Source organism: Etheostoma spectabile, chromosome 23, assembly GCF_008692095.1.
Source record: "Etheostoma spectabile isolate EspeVRDwgs_2016 chromosome 23, UIUC_Espe_1.0, whole genome shotgun sequence".
Lineage (NCBI taxonomy): Eukaryota > Metazoa > Chordata > Actinopteri > Perciformes > Percidae > Etheostoma > Etheostoma spectabile.
The window spans coordinates 23,630,144-23,646,452 of record NC_045755.1 but is presented as its reverse complement, the minus strand read 5'-3'; the positions used below and the strand labels follow the sequence as shown (position 1 = coordinate 23,646,452).

The 16,309-nt window shown below is 40.8% G+C and overlaps 1 protein-coding gene, 3 non-coding genes and 1 pseudogene across 4 annotated transcripts; 2 read left to right on the top strand and 3 right to left on the bottom strand.

Moving 5' to 3' along the window:
* Nucleotides 1–2,108: 2,108 nt before the first annotated feature.
* LOC116673509 (small nucleolar RNA U3) lies at nt 2,109–2,324 on the bottom strand. Its single transcript, XR_004327859.1, has one exon. It is a non-coding gene; the product is annotated as a small nucleolar RNA U3 (small nucleolar RNA).
* Nucleotides 2,325–4,595: 2,271 nt separating this feature from the next.
* On the bottom strand, nt 4,596–4,667 carry trnam-cau (transfer RNA methionine (anticodon CAU)). Its single transcript has one exon. It is a non-coding gene; the product is annotated as a tRNA-Met (tRNA).
* A 312-nt stretch (nt 4,668–4,979) lies between these two features.
* On the top strand, nt 4,980–5,101 carry LOC116673503 (uncharacterized; annotated as a pseudogene).
* An 871-nt stretch (nt 5,102–5,972) lies between these two features.
* Nucleotides 5,973–6,955, top strand: LOC116673483 (olfactory receptor 6N1-like). The gene has a single exon (XM_032505838.1). It carries the CDS (start codon nt 6,011–6,013, stop codon nt 6,953–6,955), a length of 945 nt encoding a protein of 314 aa, XP_032361729.1. The 5' UTR covers nt 5,973–6,010.
* A 7,230-nt stretch (nt 6,956–14,185) lies between these two features.
* On the bottom strand, nt 14,186–14,299 carry LOC116673502 (U5 spliceosomal RNA). Its single transcript, XR_004327854.1, has one exon. It is a non-coding gene; the product is annotated as a U5 spliceosomal RNA (small nuclear RNA).
* Between the last annotated feature and the right edge of the window lie 2,010 nt (nt 14,300–16,309).

Genomic DNA, 16,309 nt, shown 5'->3' with positions numbered 1-16,309 from the left:
ATCAAAACAGAGGTTTAATTTATTAATTTTGTAAGTTATCCTCACAACAAAATGCTGTGACATACGTTTTAAGGGGGGCTTTTTAAACTCACATTGTGGGTGTGGAATAGTCTCAACTGTTCATAAAAAAAATCTATTTTCTTACACAGTAAATGTTAAAGCACGTGTTAGAATATTAAACATCGCTTTTTTAGGCCGATTGGACGCCAATAAAACTTTGGCCATTGATATCATAACCTAGAACTGTGGTTTCCAAACTTTTTCACTTCCAGTACAGGACACCCAAACTGACACTCATTCGGCCAGGGGACCCCATTTTGACAGAATAGGTGAATTAAATCCATGATTAAAATAGTCTTACATTCTGATCATAGTGTAACTAATGGATTGGATTATAGTGAAAATAGTCATTCTCCCTTTTGCTGGGGACCCCATAGACCCCCTCAGGGACCCCTTTGGATCCCGAGACCACACTTTGTGAACCACTGACCTAGATTAAACTACAATTGATAGGACTTTAGTTGTGTTTGATGGGAATTTGGTCTCACAATATTTCACCTTTTTTGTTACACGGTTCATTCCGTTTTAATATTATTTTGTAGTTTGTGGGGATTGAGTTTTCTTTAAATTATAATATTATGATGATCCTCTCCGGGGAACCATCACCTTATTGTGGTGGAGAGGTTTGTGTGTCCCTATGAACCTGAGGGCTGTGTTGTCTGGAGCTGTGTGCTCCTGGTAGGGTCTACCATGGCAAAGTGGTCTCAGGTGAGATCCAGACAAAGAAAGGTACAATAACCCCATGAATAACCGAGGTAGAGAGGGAGTGACCCTGCCCAGAGGAAGCCCAGGGCCCCAGTTTGGAGCCAGGCCCAGACGGAGGGCTCGTCAGCGAGCACCTGGTGGCCAGGTTTGCCACAGAGCCCGGTCGGGCACAGCCCGAAGAAGCTGGGCTCACCACCTGTGGGAGGAACTGCTGAGGTCGGGGGCACTGCCACATGGATGGCGACGAAGGTCAGGGGCCTCGACGGACCAAACCTGGACGGCAGAGGCTGGCTCTGGGGACGTGGAACGTCACCTCTCTGTGGGGGAAGGAGCCGGAACTTGTGCGGGAGGTGCAGCGCTACCAGTTAGATCTGGTGGGGCTTACCTCTACGCACAGTCTCGGTTCTGGAACCGTACTCCTGGATAGGGTTAGACTCTGTCCTACTCCGGAGTTGCCCAGGGTGTGAGGCGCCGGGCGGGTGTGGGGATACTCACACGCCCCCGGCTAAGCGCCACTGGGTTGGAGTTTACCCCGGTGGACGAGAGGGTCGCCTGCGGGTGATGGGGGGGGAGAAACTTTGACCGTTGTTTGTGCATATGCACCAAACAAGAGTTTGGAGTATTTGGCCTTCTTGGAGACCTTGAATGGAGTCCTGTATGGGGCTCCAGTAGGGGACTCCATAGTTTTGCTGGGGGACTTCAACGCACACGTGGGCGATGATGGAGATACTTGGAGAGGCGTGATTGGGAGGAACGGCCTCCCTGATCTGAACCAGAGTGGTTGTCTGTTGTTGGACTTCTGCGCTAGTCATGGATTGTCCATCACAAACACCATGTTCAAACATAGGGTGTTCATAAGTGTACGTGGTACCAGAGCCCACTAGGCCGAAGATCAATGATTGATTTAAAATGTTTCATCTGATCTGAGGCTGTATGTTTTGGACACTCGGGTGTAGAGAGGGGTGGAGCTGTCAACTGATCACCATCTGGTGGTGAGTTGAGTCAGGGGATGGGGGAGGACTCTGGACAGACCTGGTAAGCCCAAATGGGTGGTACGGGTAAAATGGGAACGTCTGGAGGAGGCCCCTGTCCAACAGACTTTCAACTCGCACCTCCGGCGGAGCTTTTCGTGCATCCCTGTGGAGGCTGGGGGCATTGAACCTGAGTGGAAAATGTTCAAGGTTTCCATTGCTGAAGCTGTGGGTAACCCTAACCTCTTTCAAGTAACATTTTCCACCACGGACAAGACAAATATTTAAAGATTGGCAATGACTGTAGCTAATTAAATAGCTTAGCTCATTTTATTATGTATTTTTCCATTAGCTTTCCACACATCTACTAATACCACCCTGATCATATTCCCTTCCTCAATGCTCCATAAAGAAGCAAAGAATGATCATCAATGACAGAGAGCAGATGAAGTGAACCATTATTCTCTGTCAGCTTCACGCTCAGAAAGGAATATCATGACTCATCATCGTGGTTAGTGAGACTAAACGCTTTAGAAACACATTCCTCAAGTCAATAACTCTAGAAATGATCCCTGAAAGTATAGTCTTGGTTAGACTGAGGGGGGGGGGAACTGCATCTCATTCACTGCAGAGTGATTGTCACTCAGGGTTCAGAGGGACAGAAGCTAATCGTTACGTGCTCCAGATGACTCTGAGAGTGAAAATCTATTTAGATCTTTAAGAAGACCGATATGTAGATTGAATAAGATTTTCAGTCACTGTTGTCTCAATACTTCAGTGTCAGCCTACCTATTCTCTACAATAAATGCTCCAGTCCTTTCTTTGCATTAATACTGGTTCTTAACATGCTTCCACTGGCTCAGATTATGAAAAACAACAAAATAAATTACCATAGTTATGCGGGCGACACACAAATTTACATAACCTCATTGCTAGGGGACTATAGTCCAATACATAAACTGACTAAGTGCATTGAACAAATTAACAGCTGGATGTGCCAGAACTTTCTGAAATTAAATGAAGGAAAAACTGAGGTGGTTGTTTTTGGAGCAAAAGAGGAACGATTAAAAGTCTGCGCTCAGCTTCAAACAACAATGTTAAAAACAACTGAATTTTAACAGCCACATTAAGACAATTACAAAGTCAGCCTATTATCACCTTAAGAATATATCAAGGGTTAAAGCACTTATGTTTCAACAGGATTTGGAAAAACTTGTCCATGCTTTCATCTTCAGTAGACTTGACTACTGTAACGGGGTCTTTACAGGTCTCCCTAAAAAATCAGTCAGACAGCTGCAGCTGATTCAGAACGCTGCTGCTCGAGTCCTCACTAAGACCAAGAGACTGGATCACATCACTCCAGTTCTGAAGTCTTTACACTGGCTTCCTGTACCTCAAAGAATTGATTTCAAAGTACTCTTGCTAGTTTATAAATCACTTAACGGTTTAGGGCCAAAATAAAATTCTGATCTTCTACTACACTATGACCCCCCCCAGACCTCTCAGGTCATCTGGGACAGGTCTACTTTCTGTCCCCAGAGTCAAACGTAGTCAGGCGCAGTCTCTGTGGCGCAATAGATCAGCGCAGTCGGCTGTTAACCGAAAGGATGGTGGTTCAAGTCCACCCAGGGATGTTTGCTGCTTAAACAACCTGGAGTGAGCCAACTCTGGGATTTATCGTTCTGCAGAAGACCATGTAGTAGCCCAACAATAACCCGATAAGTCAGGTAAGTTATAATTAGCTGACTTTGTAATTGTCTTAATGTGGCTGTTGTCAGAGTCCAAGACTACACCAAGATTTGTGATGAAGAAGGTTGTTACTGTTTTCAAAGCAGTGCAATTACAATTTCATTTTAAGTCTACTGTGTGTCCTTAAAATGGTGCTGTCTGCTGTGAAATTCTTTTTTTTGTTTTGATATGGCTCTGTTTCTTTTAATTTTAAGTACATACTTGGCCTACATTTTTAAATGCATGCAGGTATACAGTACATGCGTACAGTTGAATGCATGCGTTTAGGAACCCATGCTGAAGTGGACTAAAAAGAGGAATTAAAACAATCAAAATTGATCTTAATGCCTTAATTTACAAAAAGGATAGCTGCCTTCCAAACAGTTGAGTTGGGTTTGACTCCCAGCCATCGCAGTAGTTTTCATTGTGTGGTTACTAGCTTTATTTGTCAAGAAGTAACCAGAAAGGTTACTTGCCCAACCCGATTTGATAAAATATTTCAGTCTCCACCAATGCATCTCTCAGCATTTATTTTCAGTTTGTGTTACAAGATTTGCTGTGAACGTTGTATTGTCCAGCAGAAAGGCAACAGTAGTGTGTTACTTTCAACTATAATTTATACCATAGGTTTTGAAGCCATATACAACATTCCCATTACATGTTTTACCAAAGTTTCTTCTTTTATTCAGTGATATTTATATCTCCTTGCGGGAGTCATCCCAAAAGGATTAATAAAGATAAGTCTAAGTATATCTCAGAAAAAAAAAAAAAAAAAAACTGAAAATCTTCCGGGGATGTAGCTCAGTGGTCTTTTATACCTCAGGCTATCAGACAGCCCAACAAGCACTTTAAATGTACATGTTTTACAGTTTCACTGTATTTATGTACTTGTACTGTAGTATGGCATCACACTCCTGTTTGTTATGTAGCTGTACTGTAGTATATTTATTTTATAATCCTCCAGTTTTTATGGGTGTTACAGCAGGTATGAGTACTGTAGTTTCCATTTTTATGGATGAAAATCAACTTGTCATGCAATTACATTTACTCTTCAGCAGGTGGAGACATTTCACTTCAGACACTTTGTTAAACATGGAACAAAGACTTCATGCTGATACAATGCATAGCAATTAGCAGAGGATGGTTTCGATCCATCGACCTCTGGGTTATGGGCCCAGCACGCTTCCGCTGCGCCACTCTGCTTTGGTAATCTGAGTTAACCAAGGTTCCAACAGTTTACGGGTTGCAAAGTTAAACATTTGGTAGACCTTGCAGCTATCTTTTATGTGAGCTTCCTGATTACTCACACATTGATTATTCACATGTAACACTTGTGATTGGCTGGTGTTTTAAAAACAGGGCATTGTGAGTGCAGATATAAACATCAGTAAGGAGTCTACCAAGTTGCCTCTTATCATTTTAGTTTGGAAAGTGGCACACCAAGTCAAATTTTACCGTGATGGTTTGAACTGGGTCGACTAGGGTTTTCTGCTGCTCTCGAGCAGACGGCTGTACTCACTCTGGTTTCTCTTCATAACACATAACACACGTCTTTTTGCCTTTTACTAAAGACTTCTTTGGAGGGGAACACAGATGAGCTAAAACTTGTTTTGGTGGGCTTTGCTGTATGGCCGAGCCTTTTGTACTTGTGAAAAACAAATATGCTGTCCATAACTAGACTCAGAGTCTTAACTAGACACAGTGTCCTCACAGCACAGCTAGTGCTATATGGGGCGAGGCCAAAGAAACAGATACCAGCATGTGACTTTGCAAATCAGTGGCTCACCCTGGCCACCATCAATGATAAAATTTGGACCTCCAGAAACTTGCTGGTAAGAAAACACATGCAGATCATCTGCTACACTCTGCGGTGCCCAGCTATGTCCTGCTGTGCCTTGTAATGCCCACAGTGCCCTGCTATGCCATGAACTACTACAAAGAACTGCTACAAACTACTATTTTTTCTATTTTTGTTATTTCCACTCTTCATTCTAACCCCAACCGGCCCGTCAGACGCCGCCTACCAAGAGCCTGGGTCTGACCGTGGTTTCTGCCTAAAAGGAAGTTTTTCCTCGCCACTGTTGCTGCTCTGGAGGAAACTACTAGAACTGTTGGGTCCTTGTAAATTCTGGAGTGTGGTCTAGACCAACTCTATCTGTAAAGTGTCTTGAGATAACTCTTGTTATGAATTGATACTATAAATAAAATTGTGGAAAAGAACCTTTTGAACATCTGTCATGTATGAGACTTGTTAACCTGGAGACATTTCTTTTTCAGTCATTCAACTCTAATATTGTTCAACAAAACATGTGAGGTTGCTTGTGCATTTAGTTCATGTGACACTGACCTTTTTCTCCCATGTCCATGTTTTGTCTTTCTGAACTATCACAATTGTTAGAAATGTGCACTTTATGCAACTTACATAAATGCAGATAGTGTTAAATCTAGTGTTGAAATAGGACTTCTTGCTGTTAAAATTGTAATCTCATTTACTGTATCTCCATCTGTTCTCACTTCTCTTCTTCCAGCTCTGCTGTTGTGCAGACATGATGAGCAACAACAGCCTGAATCCTTTGTATTTTCGGTTCACTCTGTTTGCAGACTTTGGGCCCCTCAGGTATCTGTTCTTCAGTCTGTGTCTGTTGCTCTACATGACTATTGTCTCTGCTAACGTTGTCATTATTCTGACAGTCTGTCTGGAGAAGTCTCTGCATCAGCCCATGTATATTTTTATCAGCTGTCTGTCTTTTAACTCTCTGTACGGCTCAGCCGGCTTCTTCCCCAGGTTTCTGATGGACATTCTGTCTGACACTCATTTAATCTCACGTCCATTATGTTTCATTCAGATATATGTTATTAACAACTATTTATCATGTGAGATTACTTTCCTCAGCATCATGGCCTATGATAGATTTGTTGCTATTTGCCAGCCTTTACACTATCACAGTAAAATGACGTTTAAGATGGTAACACAGCTTGTGATTTTTTCCGTGCTCTACCCTGTATGTGTTGTGGGTTTCATGCTCTATCTTACTGTCCGATTACCGCTGTGTGGCAATAACCTGAATAGGCTGTTCTGTTCCAACTGGCCTGTGGTTCAGCTCTCCTGTGTAGACACAACTCTGAACAACATAGTAGGTCAGTCTCTTGTGCTCACAAACGTCTTCATCCCCCTGTTCTTTGTCCTGTACACCTATCTCCGTATTCTGCTTGTTTGCAGGAGAAGCTCGTCTGATTTCAGAGGAAAGGCGTTCCAGACCTGCCTGCCTCACATCATCACATTCACCACCTATTCTCTCTCTGTCTTCTGTGAGCTGTCATTGAGTCGATTTGAGGTTGATAAAAAGAATCCTATCATCACAGTTGTTTTATCTTTACAGTATTTGATGGTCCCCCCCATTAATAACCCTCTAGTTTACGGCCTGAGTCTGCCTCAAATCAAAGGAGTGGTTGTTAGATTTTTTAAGAAGATTCCTGCTGGAAATATGTAAAACGTAAAATGCACATATAGCAAACCATATATTGCAAAAATACAAAATATGCTTCTAATACGTGAAATGTATTTGTCCAGTTATCTTGTTTCATTTAATTTATTTATCTCGAAGGATTAGTTTGAGAAGGAGCAGGTGGAAGCAATTTGAAATGACCCCTATGTCACAAAATCATCTTATAGCAAAGTAAAAAGATATGCAAATACTTTATATTTCCATTCCTATGTTTCAAATTCTTTTCTGTATTGGTCCAGTAATGATTTTTATAATCCTTTTTTTAACTAAATGGTATTATGGCTCTTTTTGATGTCATTGTTCAGTCCATCCCATAATCTCACCCCACAAACTGAAACACACATGCTTTTAACAGTAGTTCACAATGTCCTCTTAGATGATGTCCCCCGGCTCTTTCCTTCAACATTGGGCGTATGTTACATGATCAATTATTTTCTTTAACTTTAAACATAAATTGTGCAGTTTTGAATGTAACAATGTCCGTAAATATCAACAAATGTGAATTAAAAACAGATGATTAGCTCATGTAAGTGATTTATTATCCTGATTGCTCTTTTTTGCAACGTGTAAATATTTTGTAAGTTACTTTTCTAGGTACAGTATTTCCCCAAACTCCCACACAATATAACAAATATGGTAAAAAGTGTGCAGTACAGAGTATGTAATGTATTTTGGATCAATATGTAGTTGTAGTTGTGTTCAATATACTAATACTCCTGGCCATCTTCATGCACAGATATTTAATAAGGGGCTTCCAGAACAGTTTGGATTCAAGTTCAACCCCCAGAAATGTAACTTCCTAGACTCTTTTGATTGTTTTATTATCAATTACTAATTTAACATCTGTATTTGTAGTATGATTTCCAAATATAATGCATTTAGTTTTGTTTAAAGTTAAGTATACGTTTAAGTTTAAAAATAACTTATTGAAATCAAAACAGAGTTTTAATTTATTCACTTTGTAAGTTATCCTCACAACATAAGGCTCTTACATCCATTTTAAGGGGGGCTTTTTAAACTCACATTGTGGGTGTGGATTAGTCTCAACTGTTCATAAAAACAATCTGATGATTTAGCGGGTAATAGGGTTAGGGTTGTAGTGCAGCTGGAGCGTAATATACCAGAATATACAGAATAATTTTAAAGTTCTTTCAAAAATTAAAGCCTTAACATGAATCCAGGATATCTGGGGGTATCTGGTGGCATGTCTAGAAAGTTCTATAGATCTGCACAGGCCCGGGGGAAGTGAGGGGCTGATGGAACAGAATAAAAACTACTGAGGCAGCCGTCGAGACACTGAGATGGCCCGGCAGGTTCAAACTAAACAGGCCGTTCTCATCAACCATTCGTACATATAGCTACAAAAAGTAAAGCACGATAATTCATATGTGCAGGTGAAACTCAAACAATTAGCATATGATGCAAAAGTTCATTCATTTCAGTAATTCAACTTAAAAGGTGAAACTAATATATTATATAGACTCATTACATGCAAAGTGAGATATTTCAAGCCTTTATTTGATATCACTTTGATGATTTTGGCTTATGAAAACCCCAAATTCAAAATCTCAGAAAATTAGCATATTACATGAAATTTAAAAAAAAAAGGATTTTAAATACAGAAATGTCAGCCCTCTGAAAAGTGTAATCATGCATATATACTCAGTATTTTATTTGGGCCCCTTTTGCTTGAGTTACTGCCTCAATGCGGCGTGGCATGGATGCTATCAGCCTGTGGCCCTGCTGAGGTGTTATGGAAGACCAGGATGCTACAATAGCGGCCTTCAGCTCTTCTGCATTGTTCGGTCTCATGTCTTTCATCTTTCTCTTGGCAATGCCCCATAGATACTCTATAGGGTTCAGGTCAGGAGAGTTTGCAGGCCAATCAAGCACAGTAATGCCATGGTCATTGAACCAGGTTTTGGTACTTTTGGCCGTGTGGGCAGGCTCCAAGTCCTGCTGAAAAATGAAGTCAGCATCTCCATAAAGCTTGTCTGCTGAAGGAAGCATAAAGAAATTATTTGGCTCTTTACAGATGTACATTTGCTTTGAAGAGTTTGTCCTGGGGGGTAAAGTTGGAAATGACAAACAAGGGATACAGTTACTAAAGAGCACTACGAGCTAGCCAGGAGTCAAACCCAGAATCTTCTGATCCGTAGTCATACGCGTTATCCATTGCGCCACTAGCCCTACGTTCAGTGTTAGCAATAGCTACGTTCTTACAACATTGTATGCAAACAGTGGTGATCTTTGTTGGCAAGGGTATAGAAGGCCAGTTAAACGTTTATTACAGTCCAAAATTTGGGGACTCTTGCGGGACTTTAAGGCTAAGCTGTCCAGTTTCTATCAATGTAAAGTAAAGCAGAAGATGTAGTAATTCAAAGAAACAACAGAAAAGTAGCTTCTCACAGGTGCCGTAACCTAGATTCCTACCGAGGTTGCTGCAGCCACCGCAACACAGAGTACCAAGCACTATAAGATCACAACCATTTGGTATTAAAATCGCCGCGTTGTTGTGATAGCATAGTCGGAAATCAGATCCACAAATATGCTGCTATTTTCTAGGTTCCCCTAATTGATAAGTAACAACTGACAATTCCAGGGATAGTTTATCTAGTACTGCTGATTCTAAAAAAACAAAAACAGAGAAAGCTTCATGATAGCTGTGCTTGAGTTAAATTGAAGGATTTAGAGCGGTTTTAGCACATGTTGAAAACCTATTTACGCATCATTTGGCTTTTTACTATGTATTTAATTTACTGTGATAGACAATGTACAGGAGTAAACTTGGAAATGAGGATCAAGTAATTTAATAGCTAAAGAACAGAACAAACTATCCAGGAGTCAACCCTAACATCTTGTGATCTGTAGTCAGACGCGTTACCCATTGTCCCACTAGCCCTACGTTCAATGTCATTGTCAATGTCAATTTTATTTCAATAACACATTTAACACAACAACAGTTGACCAAAGTGCTAAACAGGGTTAATGTCAAATACATAAATAACAAGTGTAAAAACCAGTCCAACCAAAACACATCACAGGGAGACAAACAACAACACTTTAAAACATCAGAATCCAGGTTCAGAGAGCATTGGGAGTACCTGGCTTCTCACACCATTCTATGCAAACAGTGGTGATCTTTGTTGGCAAGTGTACAGAAAGCCAGTCAAATCTTTGTTGTAGTCCACAATGTGGGGCCTCTTGCAGGACCTTTATCCTAAGCTGTCCAGTTTCTGTCAGTGTTAAATGAAGCAGAGGATTGAGTAATTTGGAGGCATAACAGAGAACTGGCTTTACAAAGCTGCCGTGACCCGGATTCGGACCGGGGTTGCTGCAGTCACAACGCAGAGTACTAACCACTATACGATCACGGCCACTTGGTAGCAGTAGGGCCTTGTTGTTGTGAAAGCATAGTGGGAACTCTGAATATCAACTCTACGGATATTTTCCCGTTTTCCCTGATTGTTGACTAACATATGAACATTTCATGGATGGTTTATCTAGCACTGCTGATTCTGTCCTTCAGGGACAATTTTTTTTTTCAAGGAAAGATGATTAGCAAGCAAAAACAGAAAAACAACAGCAAGAGCTTGATTATTACTGTAGTTAACTGACACTTAGAGGCTCAGATGACTTAACACACATGTTGAAACAATAATTACTAATCATTTGGCTCTTTATAGATGTACATTTTCTTTGTAGAGTTTGTCCTGGGGGGTAAAGTTGGAAATGACGAACAAGGGATTTAGTTGCTAAAGAGCACTACAAGCTAGCCAGGAGTCGAACCTAGAATCTTCTGATCTGTAGTCAGACGTGTTATCCACCAAAGCTGGGGAACAATAGTCTCATGAAGGGGGGGGGGGGGAAGAAGAGGAAAAATGGGAAGAGGGAGGGAAGAAGGAAAAAGAGGAAAAGTAAGAGGAAAAAGGAGGAAAAAGAGGAAATGAGAGAAAAGATGAGAAAGATGCTAAATTACACACAAAAGAAAATCAAATCTACAAAAATAAATTTGCTAGATGTGACTCCCCGATGGTCTAGTGGCTAGGATTCGGCGCGCTCACCCCCGGGTCTGTGTTCAATTCCCGGTCAGGGAATGGTCAAGAGTTGACAGATACAGGTGTAACATTTGAAAGAGTAAGTTCCTGGACGTTAATTTGTCAGATTCTTCCTCAGTAGTTTAACACTAGAACCCCAACACTTTTAAAGGGTACCATTTCCTTTAAATCAAACCCCCGACAGCGGATGTATCCTTTTGTCATCATTGATGGGTCATAAACTAAAATTTTGACATTTTAGTGCAATGCAAAGGTGCATAACAGATTGCTTTCTACTTACCTGGAGCGATGCAAAGCAGGGGTGGCCAACTAGTCAAGGAACAGCAGGAGACTTGGTATTTAAGAATACAAACTGACTATGTGACAGATGTGTAATCTGTCATGTCCTGCCTTCTGAAGCTCTAGCCAGGAGCCATTCCTCGCCTAAAACAATATGAGTCATTCCAGTAAGTGAAAAGGAAACTAACATCTACAAAGATAAATTTGATAGATGTGACTCCCTGATGGTCTAGTGGCTAGGATTCGGTGCTCTTACCGCTCTTTCCCGGGTTCAGTTCCTGGTCAGAGAAGGGTCAGAACTTGACACACTGTAAAAAGAAAATCTGTACCTTTACATACATTTAACTTTACATATTTTTTCTGTATTTTTTAAATACAGAAAAACACCAATAAATTACAAAAATAAACTGTAAATTTAAGGGACAACTAGCACGTGTTAAACCACCTTTGGGAGTGGAACATGGATGTGTAGAGATGGGCTTTCAAACAATGCACCTTTTGACATTTTGACATGTCACAGTAGGAAAAGCAAAGGTATAAATAAAAAACTCAATTTACATTTTTACAGTAGACATAAGGCATTACAAAGTCAAGAAACTAGGTGCTGATAGTGAAGGACAAATGAAGTTTGGTGAAGCACTGAACCACTTAGAGGAATTGGTTTGAAAATGGGTTCATTACTAGAAGCTTCAGTAACAGGGACCTCGCCTGGTGAAGGGCCGAGGCTGCATCCAAATGATCCCGACAAGATAGTGGACAGGAGGCTTTAGACTAGTGACACTCACGTGTACTAACAATTCTTTTTAAAATAAAGATTGATGGAAATGTGTTTTGTATTATTGGGTATTAGGTAAAGAGTGCTTGGGGAAACAGAGGATGTGCTGGGAAAATATGGCACAAGATGGGTGTGCTTGTGTAACTATGGCCGGGGGGTTTGTGGGACAGGGACCACTCATCAATTTTTATTAAGGAACATAATTTTTTCCACATTATTGGACTGGAAAACACCCACACTGTTGTTTGTGCATATGCACCAAACAAGAGTTTGGAATATTCTGCCTTCTTGGAGATCTTGAATAGAGTCCTGTATAGTATATATACAGTTCTGCTGGGGGACTTCAACGCACACGTAGGCAATGATGGAGATACTTGGAGAGGCTTGATTGGGAGGAACGGCCACCCGGATCTGAACCAGAGTGGTTGTCTGTTGTTGGACTTCTGTGCTAGTCTTGGATTGTCCATCACAAACACCATGTTCGAACATAGGGATCCTCATAAGTGTACGTGGTACCAGAGCACCCTAGGCCGAAGATCAATGATCGATTTTATAATTGTTTCATCTGATCTGAGTCCATATGTTGTGGACACTCGGGTGAAGAGAGGGGCGGAGCGGTCAACTGATCACCATCTGGTGGTGAACTGTGTCAGGGGATGGGGGAGGACTCTGGACAGACCTGCTGAGCCCAAACGGGTGGTACGGGTAAATTGGGAACGTCTGGAGGAAGCCCCTGTTCGACGGACTTTCAACTCGCACCTCCAACGGAGCTTTTCAGACATCCCTGTGGAGGCTGGGGGCATTGAACCTGAGTGGACAATGTTCAAAGTTTCCATTGCTTTAACTGTGGCGGCGAGCTGTGGTCTTAGGGTCTTAGGTGCCTCAAGGGGCGGTAACCCACGAACACCCTGGTGGACACCAGGGAAGCCGCCCGACTGAAGAAGCAGTCTTTCCGGGATATGTTATCCCAGGGGACTCCAGAGGCAGTGGCAAGATACCGACGGGCCCAAAGGACTGCAGCCTCTGCCGTGACAGAGGTAAAGCAAGGGAGACGTTCAGAGAAGATATGGAGAAGGACTTTCGGTCAGCACCAAGGTGCTTCTGGAAAACCGTTCGCCACCTCAGGAGAGGGAAGCGAGGAATCATCCCAGCTGTGTACAGTAAGGATGGGATGTTGTTGTCCTCAACTGAGGAGGTAATAGGGCGAGGAACTTGAGGAACTCCTAAATCCATCTGACACACCCTCTGTGGTAGAGGCAGAGCTGGAGGATGATGGGGGATTGTCGTAAATTTCCCTGGTGGAGGTCGCTGAGGTAACCCTAACCTCTTTCAAGTAACATTGTCCACCATGGACAAGACAAATATTTCAAGATTGTAGTTAATCAAAAATTGTAGTTAATTAAATAGCTCATCATGTTTATTCACATTAATTTAATAATACAATAATTAATAATTAATAATAATTAAATAAGAGGAACAATGAGCAGGACATGGCTCCCCTTTTTCATTCGTCGCGTCTCTGCCTGTCAGAGATTTTTTTTTCTTCTAATTTATTTAATCTATTTCATCCGTAAAACACAGTCCCCCCCCGCCTCTGATCAACTATTGCATGCTTAAAATAACATACCAGTTAAAGCCCCGCCCATTTAAAGACAACCCGACCCACTTCCGGATTAAATCCTGTCCACTTCCGGGTTAGGCCCTGCACAATCCAAGCACAGATACAGATACAGATACAGATAATGCTGTACTTGCTCATCCCTAACAGGTACTTTAAGATCAGAGGGTAAGATCTTCAATCTTCCGAGGTATGATCCCATCCAGAACCGTGCCATAGCTGCAGTTTTAGTATTTCTGGATGGGGCCGTGGCTGCTGTTATGTGTATAGCTGTAAATCTGCTCCCTAAAAACAATAACAGGTCCGGCACTCCTTTCCCTCCTTTATCCTTTGGCTTCTTCATCACTCTTCTTTGTACTCGTTCCCACTTGGACCTCCACAGGAAATAAAAGATGGCTCGTTCCAGGTCCAAAATCTCTTTTCTGGGTGGGATAAAAACATAGCTGATGAGTAAAAGCAAAGGTAAGCAAAAGCAAGTACACAAGGCTTGGCCAAACAGCAAAGACCACCAAAAATAGTTTCAACTCATCGGCGTTCCCCTCCAAGGAAGTCTTTAGTAAAAAGCAAAAGACTTGTGTTATGAAGAGAAACCAGAGTGAGTACAGCCGTCTGCTCGACAGCAGCAGAAAACCCTAGTCGACCCAGTCCAAACCATCGCGGTAAGCCTCACTGGGTGTCCAAACTAAACACAATGCCCTCACAATGCCCTTTTTTAAAAACACCAGCCAATCACAAGTGTTACATGTGAATCATCATTGTGTGAGTAATCAGGAAGCTCACATAAAAGATAGTTGCAAGGTCTACCAAATGTTTAACTTTACAACCCGTAAGCTGTTGGAACCTTGGCTGCCACCTTTGGTCCAAATGTGAATTACCAATTTTCCAGCCCCTGAGCATGCGTAGCAGAGCAGAGTGGCGCAGCGGAAGCGTGCTGGGCCCATAACCCAGAGGTCAATGATTCGAAACCATCCTCTGCTAATTACTATGTTTTGTATAAGCATCAAGTATGTTACCAGACTGATGATGTTTAAGCATCTGTTGCTGCAAGTGTCTGAAGTGAAATGTCTCCACCTGCTTAAGAGTAAACCTAATGGCATAATTATATTATAATTATAATTGAACTATTATAATTATTATTTATACGTCTCCTGGACATTTAATTAATAAAAGCTTTTCTGAGCCTTTTGAAATTTCTGTGAGTTTTTCCCATATTTGTAAAGTTGCTTTTTTGACATTTTTGTCATTTTTTTGTTTTCATTTGTTCACATTTTGGTCACTTTAATTAACATTTTCCTTCTTTTTTTTACATTTGTCACACACACAAGTTCTTTATCAGTTACTTTATCGAGTCAAAATTTAAAATGAAATCCGTTTTTATCAACGTCATGGTCGTCTTTTTTGACCCTTTTGTGTCTTTCCCCCGATGTTTTTGTCACTTTTTTTTGTCACTTTTTGACTTTCTTTTTACATTTGTCACAAGTTCTTTTATCAGTTGTTTTTTCTCCAATGCAGCGTGCTGGTTATAACGTACATGTATACATGTATTATATATAGTACATATATACATGTACATATGTATTAGATATATACATGTACACATGTATTATATATACATGTACATATGTATATATATACGGCCATATCCACATATGTAGCTCAGTGGTAGAGCGGTTGCCTGCCAATCGGAAGGTTGGTGGTTCGATCCCTGCCCCTGCAGTCATTGTCGAAGTGTCCTTGGGCAAGACACTGAACCCCGAGTTGCCCCCGGTGCTGCGCATCAGAGTGTGAATGTGTGTGAATGGTGAATGTTTCCTGTATGATGTAAAAGCGCTTTGAGCAGTTGTTAAGACTGGAAAAGCGCTATATAAATACAGCACATGTACATGTAAATATAATACATATGTACTAGTATATAAATAATACATATGTATTCTCACTGAAATATAAAATCTTTTCTAGAGAGAAAAACTAGTTCTTAGTTATCTAAAAATGTATAATCACAAAAGAGCCAAAAACAACTCAACTGCATTAAAATCAAAGAAAAACATCCGTTGATTACACCGTGAGGACAGACGCATCTTCTATCCTTTTACCTTGACTTTAAAAACCCTCGTGTTGTTCTCCCGGGTCAAAAAGGGACAAATCAGACATTTTCGTCCGTTTTTCAGACTTTTTTAGGTTTCCACCAACACCTTACTAGTTTTATACTTTCTGGAATTCATGGTCAATAACCCTCATTTATATAGAAAAAAGTGAGAACAAAATTAGAAAGAGAGAAAAAACGTGTTAAAAAATGGACAAAAATGTAATAAACAAACCCCAGAAAACAAATCTGAACAAGTGACAAAACATCAAAAACATCAAATGCATCTAAAATATCTAAAATATCAAAAACATAAAAAACATAAAAAGCATCAAAAGCTTCAAAAACATCAAAAGCATCATAAACATCATAAACATCAAAAACATCCAAAAGCATCAAAAATATTAAAAGCATCAAAAATATCAAAAACATCAAAAACATCAAAAGCATCAAAAAGCATCAGCATCAACAATATCAAAAACATCATAAACATCAAAAACATCCAAAAGCATCAAAAACAAAAAAC